This window comes from Primulina huaijiensis, chromosome 4 (genome assembly GCF_012295235.1).
Source record: "Primulina huaijiensis isolate GDHJ02 chromosome 4, ASM1229523v2, whole genome shotgun sequence".
Classification (NCBI taxonomy): Eukaryota; Viridiplantae; Streptophyta; class Magnoliopsida; order Lamiales; family Gesneriaceae; genus Primulina; species Primulina huaijiensis.
In genome coordinates, this window is record NC_133309.1 from 3,633,453 (window position 1) to 3,645,928 (window position 12,476).

Here is a 12,476-nt window from a genome sequence, read left to right on the forward strand (position 1 = left end):
CATGAGATAAAATATGTATCCTTACCAAAATTAAACACAATAAAATAATATCTCAATCTTGTAAGATAAAGTGACCAGGATATTCAAAACATCAAATAAGACAATTATCTTACTTTCAAAACAAGCCAATAATAAAAAATACAATTAACAAAATATACATATAAGATGATAATAAATTGAATGATATAAATAACAAAATAATATATAACTCCAATGATTATAGAATTCGAGCTAAATGATTGATGCAACAAATAGTATATTGTCATATACGTATGTATGTATGTATGTATGTATGTTCCGTGTATCCATGTCTTGATTAGATTATTGACTTATCTTCATTCCAGCGACATCATGATAATGATGTTTAATAGAAGTTGTCCCAAAAGAACTATTTTATTCAATTTCTTGTTGGTAACAATCAAACTAATTAATCATATATTTCAATAGTATCACACATTAAATCATGCACAAAAACTCTTTTGAGACGGTCTCACGGATCAATTTTGTGAGTCAATCTTTTATTTGGGTCATCCACACATTAAATCATGCACAAAAACTCTTTTGAGACGGTCTCACGGATCAATTTTGTGAGTCAATCTTTTATTTGGGTCATCCATGAAAAAATATTATTTTTTATGCTAAGAGTATTAATTTTTATTGTGAATATCGGTAGGGTTGACCCGTCTCACAGATAAAGATTCGTGAGACCATCTCACAAGAGACTTTCTCTTAATCATGATGTTAATTAGGAAATAAATTGTTAGCGATAGTAAATATAATTGATTAAAATCAATGTTACTCTCGAAAGCTCTTTTTTCATATTAAAAATTAAAATATAAAATTGTGCAAAGTTTTTTTTAAAAAAGGTTGGACTTCTCTTAATTAAATGTATATATGGTTAAAATAATTTGATAATTATAGCGAATTAGTATGAATTAAAACTTAGCAAAACCATGCTGTTAAAATTAAATAGTTAAATGGATATGGAATAGATTCAATCCTGATTTAAAAAATTAAAAAAATATTATAATACTGAAATGTTATTAAACTATTTGGTTACTGCATAATGCAAATTCTTTGTATTTTTAGGAATTTTAAAATTTTTCGTGGCACATTTATTTTATTTTATTTAGTTTTAGAAATTGCAACTTTTTGTCTTATGTAGCTTGTCCCAACACCCCCCTCTTTATTCGGCTTGTCTATCAATTCTACCATGAGATGTCAATTCATTCTTCTTCTTCTTTTTTTTAATTAACAAAATTTTGATCATTTATATTATCAAAATTATTTTGAACTTCCCGCAATACACGTCATATATAAAAAATTTACTTCTTTTTCCATTTTTCTCACGACCACGCACATCACGAACACGAGGACGGCCCACTAATAATTGAATCTCAAGGTAAGTCTAAAAAAGCTAACACATGAATTTGAACCATTCTTGGTAACATTATCCTCCAAGTTTTTGAATTGGTCCAAAAGAGCAAAGGCAAAAAAGGACAAGGATTGTTCAAATGTGGGGAACCAAGGCAAGAATCTTGGCTTCTAAACAATGATGTTTCCGTACATTCTTTTGTTCAAACCTGTCAGTCTCTTCTAAAACAGTCTTCAGTTGCTACTTTGACAGGCTTATGATTGGGATAAATCTTTACTTCTCAATATGTTATGGGGCCTTTTGTGCTTTATTGCTTTAACCCCAAAAGAAAACGATATGCAAATAAGACATTAGAAACACCAAGAGGCACACTTGAAGACAGAACTCTTATTCTTTCATCATTCCTTTTTTCAGCAAGAAGTTGTTTTTGTAGTGCAAAATATGAGCAGTATGGCTTGCAAGATCATCATCCTTCTCATATTTTTTTGTAATGGGTGCTTGTGTATTCGAACTGACCGAGCCTCGGGATTGAGAAGTACCAGTATACCACATGTTGATGCCTTGCAAGAATTGAATGTGCCCACAAGTATCGCGCCAGCACCTGCTATGAGTTTCGCTCCATATCAATCGGAAAAGAGAAGGTTTCGACGAGGACCAGACCCTATTCACAACAAATGTTGATGTATATATGCTGCAAATTCAAAGGCAGAAGTCAATGTAGAGATTATCATGGATGCAGAAAGTAAGGGTGATCAATTTTTGCTGCTTCGAAGTTTAAAGACAATTTTTTTTTCCAATTTTCAAATGTTTCTTTTGCTTTAAATGAATGCCGTCTGTTATATAGAAACCTCATTTAATGTAGCTTGGTCGAGTACGCAACAATTATATCAGATTTGCTGGATTCAAATCTCTTTATGATCTTTCTCTAGCTTTGGACGATTTTGCCATAATTCTCGTTTGTTAGTAACTTTTCTCTTATCACCAATTCGAAAATAGGGACCAATAAGCTCGCTCTACAAAATCTAATCAAGAATCTCATATGAACTTTCTATGAACAGAATGTGCCCAAAAATGGTATGGTAAAGAGGTACAAATATATATACATGATAGTCAAACTTTCTCTTCAAATTTTCAAGTACTTACTACCTTACCGTATATTTGATAGCGAGCACCTATGAAGTCAGTTGGTTCCTTAGACAATCTGTGATCGTCTGTACCTATTCTTCCGGTGAACATTCAACTGAGTGGACGATTTTTTTCGATCGACTGACTGCCAAATCATATCGACAGCATCACACGGCCGACTTGGATATTGGTATTCAAAGTGACTGCTAACTTCTTTCAATCTTTCCCACATTTTGGTCCACTTTTCTCGTGTGAGCCCTCTGAGCAAACTCAGGAGGTAACCCTTTTTCACAGCATCAACAGCTCTTACAAATATGCAGAATTCTGAATAATCGAGGATGTCTTCAAACGGTAGCTCAATTTCGTCACTAATTATGACAGGAACACAGTGACTAGCAATAGCATCAAATAGACAGTTTGATGAAGGTGTATCTCCAGCTATATTAAGGCAAAATTTGGACGAGGCCATCCCTTTGCTAGCCTGCTTTATCCCGTTTGCCTGAGAGCTTCCGAATTGGAAGTGTACGTCTTTCTCGTCCTTGAGAAGGTAGTATAGTTCTTGTCGAATAACGCCACCCTGAGCACCCAACAAATCTTCGTGAGTACAATAAATTTGTTAGTATTACTTGTTCAAAGCACTCAAGCGTAAGCTATCTCAGATCAGGAATCTGTGACAGTATTGATTTAGTTTTCAGGAATCAATCTAAGAGAAAAGATAGAAGGCCGAATCATTCACTTGTGATGAGAAAATCCACATCAACCGAAAGCAAAGGAAAAAACACATCAAGTACAATTATCATTTGTTATTCTATCCAAGCATCTAAGGATAAGTGGTAAGAAAATCCGAACCACATGTAATAAAACCATTAATCACAATAAAAAGTTAAAAACAAATATAAAAAAAGGTTCTTGATAATGGCAAAGTAGATACATAAACTTACATCTTTCCGATAAATTGCTCCTTGAAAATACACCAATGTGGGTCGTTCAATAAATGTAGCCGAATCCACAGATGGAACTGTCCGTACCATATGCTTGTAAGGAGCAATTATATCCTTGTCCAGGTTTGCTATTTCAACCGGGTATCTACCAAAATCTGAAAGCACAAACATTGCTGAACCAAGATTTTTCCGAGCAACCAACATGCTGTTTGGATGGTGTGCTACAATCAAATGATCCCTCCCGCTCAATCGTTTCCACTCTTTCCGACCTTTCAGAAACTCCACCAGTTGTTCTTGGAGCAACCTATCAACACTTACCATTTGCTTCCCATGATTCTTCGAATGCCGGTTGTAACTCAAAGATGAGAAGAAGGGAACAAATATTACTTCCGATTCGCTTGAATTCTGCACTCTAATTGCACCACATGGCCTCGTTACATCTTTTGTAACTGAGGCAAGAAGATCAAGCGTCAACCAGTACTCTGTACTATGTTGTAAATTTAAACCACCAGGGTAAGATGGGATTGAATTTTCATAACTCACATTAGGCCATATTTGATTTTTTCCTCCTTTCCAGCCCAATAACCCAAAGTGAAACTCGGTAGGCAAGTCATACATATACACCTTAAGACGAGCCCTATCCTTGTCACATAAATTCCTCTCATACATCTCCAGTTCCTCTACATTATTCGTCGGATTAGAAACTTGATTAGCCACTTCTTGACTGGCACTATCTTTTATCACCAAAGTTTCGGTCAGAGAGGTGCGGACATTTGGTTTTGAATAAGTCGATGCATTGTTAACGACAATATACTGAAAAACTGATTTAGCTATGAAAGAATCGTCACTCAACTCAAGAAGGGACAACGATGAGAGCATCAAAAGCGACACAGAAAAGGGAATCAGGAAATAAACTAGCCTTGAGGGCAGCATTCTTTTTTCTGAAACTGAAGACATCGCTTAATCTTTCAAAATTTATACTTTTTTATCAAGATCAAAGACAGTATATATAAATGGATCCTAAATCCCAAATTTCATTTGGCAATATTCAACAAAAATGGACAACCAAATACATTTTGGAGGTTACATACAAAACCCAAAAATCTTGCTGTCACTAAAAGGGACTCTAAAGATACTTGCAAGGTAAGGATTCCTTAATAAATTTAATATTTTTATCCTAATTCCAACAACCAGTCGCCTTCTTCATCAACCCCCAAAACAAAAACCAGAAATCAAAAACAATCTCTTGTCACCTCAAAAATCCTCTTAAATACATATGCAAATGCAGTAAATACATCCAAAAATTCAAACCTGCAGATACGTAAACAAAAACACAGAACCCATTTAGTGCCTTCATCGTTTACAGCTCTGCAAAAAGCAACAATACACGCACATATACATACACAAAAGGACTACTATTACTCAAATATGAACAACAACAATACGCAAAGAATCTGTTCAGCCCAGAAATAAACATATACATAATACTAAATCTTTTTTTTTTTTGGTTTTTCATTCATTTGGATCATCAAGATTCATAATTTTTAACGACTGAAAAAAGAAAAAAGAAAAAGGTGGCAAAGAAAATTACCTTCAGCTAGAGCGTAGAATCTTGACGTGGGCCACCTGAATGCCAGACCTCTTAAATTCCCCGTTTTCTAATCCTCCTGTGATGCAATTTGTTCATACGTACTTGTCTTAAATACAAATACAAATACAAATACAAATACAAATGAACTTAAATGACATAAACAATATTATTTATATATAATTGAAAGGCGACAACTGGTGCAGAAGGTCGAGAAGGCTATTTGCGTGTCCGCATCCCGTGTACGTATATCTATATATAATTTTAATATGTTGTTTATCTTGTCATAATCTAATAGATAAATATCACATCAACGATCGACAAACAACATATAAAAATTATATATATATATTTGATTTTAAAATTTTGAAATAAATTTTAGTTCAGGGATCAGATAATTCGATTGTAAATCTTATCAATTCATGAAAAATTTTATTTTAGAAAAACGCAACACTTTGGAATAATTTCGATGTATTTCGCACATTCATTATTAAATAAAAGTGCAATTTGGATTTGGTCAAGATTCCAAAATTCAACCAATTGGCAACAGTGGATTCGGGCTTTGGTATATGATCGAGATTCCGAAACTTGGACTCGAAATTCATTTCAAAGTCCTCTAAATTTTTGACAAATATTTTAATATAAAATTTTGTTTTAATTATTATTTATTATTAAAATTAATTTTCACAAGTCGAAATAAGTCATATATTAATTCAAACTTGATGGCTTTAATCAATTATTAGATTAAAAAAAATAGTATATTATATTTAAAATTTAATTAACGAATTTTGAAGCATCATGTAATCCAGAAGGATAACAGCAAATACATTGTGTACCAACACTCCGGACACAAGCTTCCCGTTAAAGTGTGATGTGATGTAAATTGACTTGTTATGTTTAGTCATCTCGATTTTAGGATTTTTGATAACCACTCTTCTGCCTTCATCAATGAAAATTACTACACAATCCTCTTGCATTTAAACTCACTACATAACACCAAAGTACACGTGGCACAATCAAATGAAACAAGAATATGTCCTACTTTGAAGATAGATTTTTTGATCGCAGCACTTCCTCCATCAGATAACAAATCATTCTCAATTCCTCATCATCTTGAATGGTCTTTGATAGGCTCGTAATAGTTTGCATTTTTGTTGTCATATCTTTCATTGTTACCACTTCCAACGTGCTTAATTGACACATTTTTGTGTGATTTTATTGTAGGAAGAAGTTTCTACTCTTGCGATAAATTTGGTCTAAAAAAGATGATTTTATATCACAATTAAAGTTGACGATATAATCTTAGTGGAAGATTTGAAGCAGAAAAATTCAGAAGTAGTTTTTTGACAAAGCGTGATCACGCCTTGTGACTACTCTTTAGCTGGCTAGTGAGAATCAATGAATTTTTATATCAAGGAAGAATACTAGATATAGCTTTTCCCATAAAAAACTCTATATTCTTGGAGGATATTTTCTAAGTATCTTTTAATTTTAGTGATTAGGTTATATTTTAGATTATTGGACTTTTATACTTTTGGACCCAATTTTTCTTTTTTGCCTACACAACTCAAGGGAAGGGAGGCGAAAAAATAAGATTTAAAAAAAAAAAAAAACAAAACAAAACAAAATCTCCCAACCTTCTCCAACAAGAACACACGTGAAGAGCAGAAAAAAGGGCGCAAGGATTTTCTCTCCAATTTTCTCCATGATTCTAGTACGTTTCCTTTATTTATTTATTTTTATGGAGATTGTAAACCGAGCCATGCTTGGCTAATTTTCTAGTCTGGTTTAAGGGTTGTTTTTACTGTTTAATTTATCACTGTGAGGTATTCGTTCTTAGATTTAATATGCTTGTTATTCTAAGTATTTGTCGATTTATGATTTAATTATATGAATATTGTATATCGATTAATCTGACAATTTAATTCGATATAAGATTTTCTACTGTTATCCATGAATTCAGTGATCTGTAATTGTCATTAACGATTGGTACATGAGTAAAGATAGATTAAGTGTGTTGTGCTATCATAGCATATTTAATCTAAATAAATCAACAAAACTTGATCTATCAATTTCAGCTATCTCGATTGTTAGATTTTAAGATTAACTGTTTTCACAAAACGAAAATGCTATTTTTAATTAATATGGAACGCTATCGTGCCCAGTTAGTTAATGATATGTTTTGACGGGATGCTGAGTTCGGTCAATTAATTTAGGAAAACACAAGAATTTTAGCAGCTATCCCTATAATTCTAAGGTTAATTGCTTAGAACAACTTGAATAAATTATTTGATAGCCGATGAAAAGTGATATAATTAAATAGTAGAATTCCCTTGAATCAAATATTTCTCATATTAAATTCTTCACTTTATTCTAGTTGATTAATTATCATTAAAATTTATTGTTTTCTTTTCTTGGATAAATTTAGGTTAGTATTTTATTAAATTCATATATCCCAAAATCCCCCCAGTATTTACATTTTACTCGAAATAAATCATCCTCTGTTCCTTATGGATTCGACCATGCTCACCATTACACTCATTTTACGTAGAGAATATGAATTTAAGTTTGGTGGCTCAACGACAGCACACCAAATTTTGGTGCCATTGCCGGGGAACGGTGCAAGGTTAGTTTCTTTCGAGTTTAGTTATTTTATTTTCTTTTATGCCTTGTTCTTCTCATACAGGTGAACTAGAATATATTCCAAAAATCGAGAAGACAACTAGAAGATTGAGAAAATAAACAAGGTTACGGGGTAAACAACCATCATCATCATCATCTCCTGGTTTAAACATAGCATTGGAGTCAACTGACACTGAAAGAGAATCCGATCTTGATCTCAACACTGAAAGAAACGAGAGTGACAAAGAAGTAATGGCAGAACCAATTCAAAGAACCCTCAGGGAGTTAGCTAATCATAATGTTATTCAGCAGTCATTTTGCATTCAATTCTCTACTACTGAAGCTACTTTTGAATTAAAATCGGGTTTGATTCATTTATTGCCTACTTTCTGTGGTCTTGCAGGTGAATATTCTCACAAACATATGAAAGAGTTTCATATTGTGTGCATAGCCATGAAACCACAAGGGATTACTGAGGAGCAAATCTCATTGCGAGCTTTTTCATTCTCTTTTGCCGACAAAGCTAAGGATTGGCTCTATTACTTGCCCTCTGGGATGATAACTACTTGGGACAATATGAAACAACAATTTTTGGAGAAGTTCTTCCCAGCTTCATGAGTAGCAAATATCAGGAAGGACATTTGTGGGATTAGACAACTGCAAGGGGAGACTTTATATGAATATTGAGAGAGTTTTAAGAAATTATGTGTCAGTTTTCCTCAACATCAGATTCTAGAACAGATCCTAGTCCAATATTTCTACGAGGGTCTCTCACTTTTCGATAGGAATATGATTGATGCTGCAAGTGGAGGTGCATTGGTAAACAAAACACCTCAAGAGGCACGAGCCCTAATCTCCAACATGGCTGCCAATGCACAGCAATTTGGGACGAGGCATGATAACCCTCTACGACAAGTTAATGAGGTAAGCGCTAACCCTACCAATCAAAAGTTAGATTCTTTGACATCTTTTTTGGAAAATTTTGTTGTAGAGCAGGTACAACAGGCCAAAGCTTGTGGAATATGTGCAATGGTTGGACATTGGATGGACATGTGCCCTACATTACAGGAAGATCCAACGCAGCAGGTTAATGCAATCCGTGGATTTCCTGGACAGCCTCAGCGCCGGTATGATCCAGATTCTAATAGCTACAATCCAGGATGAAAAGATCACCCAAATTTCAGCTATAGGAATCAAGGAGGTCAACAAGGATATCCACAACAAAATTTTAACAAACAACCACCACCTGCACAAGCCTCTAACTCGGGTATGTCCCCTTAGCTGAAAACACTCAAAACTTTCAACAGGAAATGAGGACCAGCATTCAGAATATAGGAAACCAAATCACTCAAATTGCTACGTCAGTTAGCAAATTGGAGGCAATGAGTTCCGGAAAACTTCCGTCACAAACAGTAGTTAATCCAAAGGAAAATGCAAGTGCCATAGTATTAAGGAGTGGGAAAGATATTGAGAATAAGTCTACTCCACCTACAAAGGATACTAAAGGAAGAGACACAAATGAGGATGTTGAAAGAGAATTTGACAAGCAAACGAGGGTAAATTCTAAATCTCCTTCATTTACTACTTCTAATGCAATTATTCCTCCATTCACTTCTAGGTTGGAAAATTCAAAAAGCTTGACTATGAGAAAGAGGTGTTGGAAACATTCAGAAAAATGGAAGTAAATATTCCTCTGATAGATTCCATCAAACATATCTCAAGATATGCTAAATTTTTGAAGGAGTTGTGCGTTAATAAGAGGAAGTTGATAGGTGATGAGAAGGTAAGTGTGTGAGAGAACGTGTCTGCGGTTATTAAGAAGTCACTACAAAAAAATGCAAGGATCCGGGTATGTTTACGATGCCTTGTGTTATTGGTAATCTGAAAATTGAACGTGCCATGCTAGATTTAGGTGCATCCATTAATTTCATGCCATATTCAATTTATTGTGCTTTAAATTTGGATCCTTTGAAAGAGACTAGAATGATGATTCAATTAGCGGACCGATTTAAGGCTTATTCGGAAGCAGTTGTTGAAGATGTCTTGGTGCAAGTTAAAGAATTTATATTCCTTGCAGATTTCTATATATTGCGAATGAAAGAGGACTCCACTGCGATGTCAGCCTCAATTCTATTAGGGAGACCTTTCATGAAAAATGCTAGAACCAAGATTGATGTGGAAGAGGGCACTCTTTCCGTTGAATTCGACGGGAAGATTGTGAAATTTAGTATTTTCGATGCTATGAAAAATACCCAAATGAAAATCACTCTATATGTTCTATTGATATTGTTGCTTCAATTGTGCAGGAACACTTTGAGGAGGAATACGAATTTGACAAATTTCAGATGCATGAACAGTTGGATGTCGAAGGAGGAGTAGCTGAAACTTGAGAAATTTCAGAAGCTGAAATGGAATCACAAATAGTGGTAACAAATTTAGAAGCCAAAATTTCAGTTCCTCACAAGAAGTTGTTGCCTTCTGTTTTACAGGCACCCAAATTGGAGTTGAAAATTTTGCCTGAACACTTGAAGTATATATATTTGGGTGATGATGAGACCTTGCCAGTTATCATCTCGAAGGGTTGACCGAAGTACAAGAAGGGCGGTTAGCCACAATTCTTAAAGAGCACAAAACTACAATTGGTTGGACTCTCGCAGATATCAAAGGCATAAGCCCTTCTATTTGCATGTATAGAATTCGTTTGGAAAATGATGCCAAACCGGTAAGAGAATTCCAAAGAAAACTGAATCTGGTGACGAAGGAAGTGGTAATGAAAGAAATCCTAAAACTTTTAGAGGAAAGGATAATATATCATATCTCTGATAGTAAGTGGGTGAGTCCGATCCATGTCGTACCAAAGAAAACAGGTATCACTATGGTAAGAAATAAAAATTGTGAGTTGGTCCCAACGAGGGTGAAAAATGGATGGCTTATGGTTATTGACTTTCGAATGTTTAATTTAGCTACTAGAAAGGATCATTTTCCCTTGCCTTTTATTGATCAGACTTTGGAAAGACTTGCTGGAAGAACTTATTTTTGTTTTCTTGATGGATTTTCAAGTTATTATTAGATAGTCATTGCTCAAGAGGATGAGGAGAAGAAGACTTTTACATGCCCTTTCAGAACGTTTGCCTACAGAAGAATGTCTTTTGGTTTTGTAATGCTCCAGGTAAATTTCAAATGTGCATGCTTAGTATCTTTTCTAAATGTATTGAGAAATGCATTGAAGTATTTATGGATGATTTCACTGTCTATGGGGATTCGTTTGACAACTGTTTGAATCATTTGTCCAAGATTTTGAAAAGGTGCATGGAAACCAATTTGGTTTTGAATTATGAAAAATTTCATTTCATGGTGACTGAAGGAATTGTGTTGGGACATGTTGTCTCCTCTAGGGGAATCGAGGTTGATAAATCCAAGGTTGAAATAATCACTAACTTACCATTCCCTACTAACGTTAAGGAAGTTCGAGGTTTCTTGGACATGCAGGTTTTTACCACAGGTTTATTAAGGATTTCTCTAATATTGCTCTGCTAATGTCCAAGCTACTCCAAAAGGATACACCTTTCAACTTTGGGGAAAATTGCAAGGAGGCTTTTGACAAACTAAAGAACATGTTGACCATAGCGCCCATAATCCAGCCACCTGACTGTAATTTGTCTTTTGAAATCATGTGCGATGCAAGAAATTATGCGGTGTGAGCTGTTCTAGGCCAGCGAATTGACAAGAGAGTCATGTCATATATTATGCTTCAAAAAAATTGGATCATGCACAGTGCAACTATACCACTACGGAAAAAGAGCTCTTAGCTATTGTTTTTGCCCTGGATAAATTTCGATCATATTTGATTGGCTCTAAAGTAATTGTGTTTTCTGATCATGCAGCATTGAAATATCTACTGGCCAAAAAGAAGTCAAAACCGAGGTTTATAAGATGGATACTCTTATTTCAAGAGTTCGACATCAAAATCAAGGATAGAAAAAGAACTGAAAATCCAGTCGCTGATCATCTGAGCAGACTGGTGAAAGACGAATATGTTTTGCCTATTTCTGAAGTTTTTCCAGATGAGAAATTGTTTGAAGTGAAAGGTGCGAATCCTTGGTATGCAGACATTGTTAATTATTTGGTCACCAGAGTTTTACCTAACACTCTTAGTAAATCCCGCAAAGTAAAGATTCGTTGTGAAGCAAAATATTATGCGTGGGATGAACCTCATTTATGGAAGTTTTGTGCTGATCAAGTGATTAGGAGATGTGCTCCTGAAAACCCGTCGAAAAACGTCGCCTCTTTCACCGCTGAAATTGTCGTCTTCTGCCGCTCAAAAGTAAACATTGATTGATGGGTTTTGTTCCTTATGTCTTAAGCTTTCTTCTGGTACAACTTTAGCAGATTTTCGAGAACCCCCTGTTTTTCTGCGTAATTCCGATTTTCTTCTCCGGCAAGTTTGCCGCCTATTGCCGGTTAGCTTCGGTTTAGGCTCGATTTTAGCCACTGTTATTGGAAGTATAAGATGTATCGGTGCGAATTGTTCTCTATGTGAATTTAATTTAATTTCGACTCAAATATTGTATCAGTATTCATTAATTATTGGGTTATTGTTGTAGGTTCCGGAATTGTGCGAGTTGGAGGTATAATATGGTGAACCTAGAATTTATCGTAGTCGCTTGAATATTAGTTTAGTGTCATTTAAAGCTAAAAAGAATATTTTGCGGTGAATTAAAATAGAAATAATTGATTTTAAGCATTTTAGTCGAATATTAGAATTTTAGGAATTTAAAATGCCTAAATAGTTGAAATTGGATTTTTAGTGAATTTAAATGGTTGT

The 12,476-nt window shown here is 34.5% G+C and overlaps 1 protein-coding gene across 5 annotated transcripts; it reads right to left on the reverse strand.

Annotated features, from left to right (window-relative positions):
* Positions 1 to 1,381: 1,381 nt before the first annotated feature.
* LOC140975257 (probable arabinosyltransferase ARAD2) lies at positions 1,382 to 5,151 on the reverse strand. 5 transcript variants are annotated; one of them, XM_073438862.1, is made up of 3 exons: positions 3,442 to 5,151; positions 2,527 to 3,077; positions 1,382 to 2,066 (listed from the first exon to the last, which is right to left on the reverse strand). In XM_073438862.1, the coding sequence occupies exons 1-2, from the start codon at positions 4,396 to 4,398 to the stop codon at positions 2,568 to 2,570; spliced, it is 1,467 nt and encodes a 488-aa protein (XP_073294963.1). In that variant the 5' UTR covers positions 4,399 to 5,151; the 3' UTR covers positions 1,382 to 2,066; positions 2,527 to 2,567. The 5 variants fall into 5 exon arrangements, with proteins under 5 accessions (XP_073294963.1, XP_073294962.1, XP_073294965.1 ...); XM_073438861.1 differs by having other exon boundaries at positions 2,519 to 3,077; XM_073438864.1 differs by lacking the exon at positions 1,382 to 2,066 and having other exon boundaries at positions 2,399 to 3,077; positions 3,442 to 4,262; positions 5,033 to 5,148.
* Positions 5,152 to 12,476: the final 7,325 nt, after the last annotated feature.

Coding starts and splice junctions, on each gene's coding strand:
- LOC140975257 (XM_073438862.1), bottom strand. CDS start 4,398: ATGTCTTCAGTTTCAGAAAAAAGAATGCTGCCCTCAAGGCTAGTTTAT. Junction 3,078..3,441: donor GAGCAATTTATCGGAAAGAT/GTAAGTTTATGT, acceptor TTGGGTGCTCAG/GGTGGCGTTATTCGACAAGA.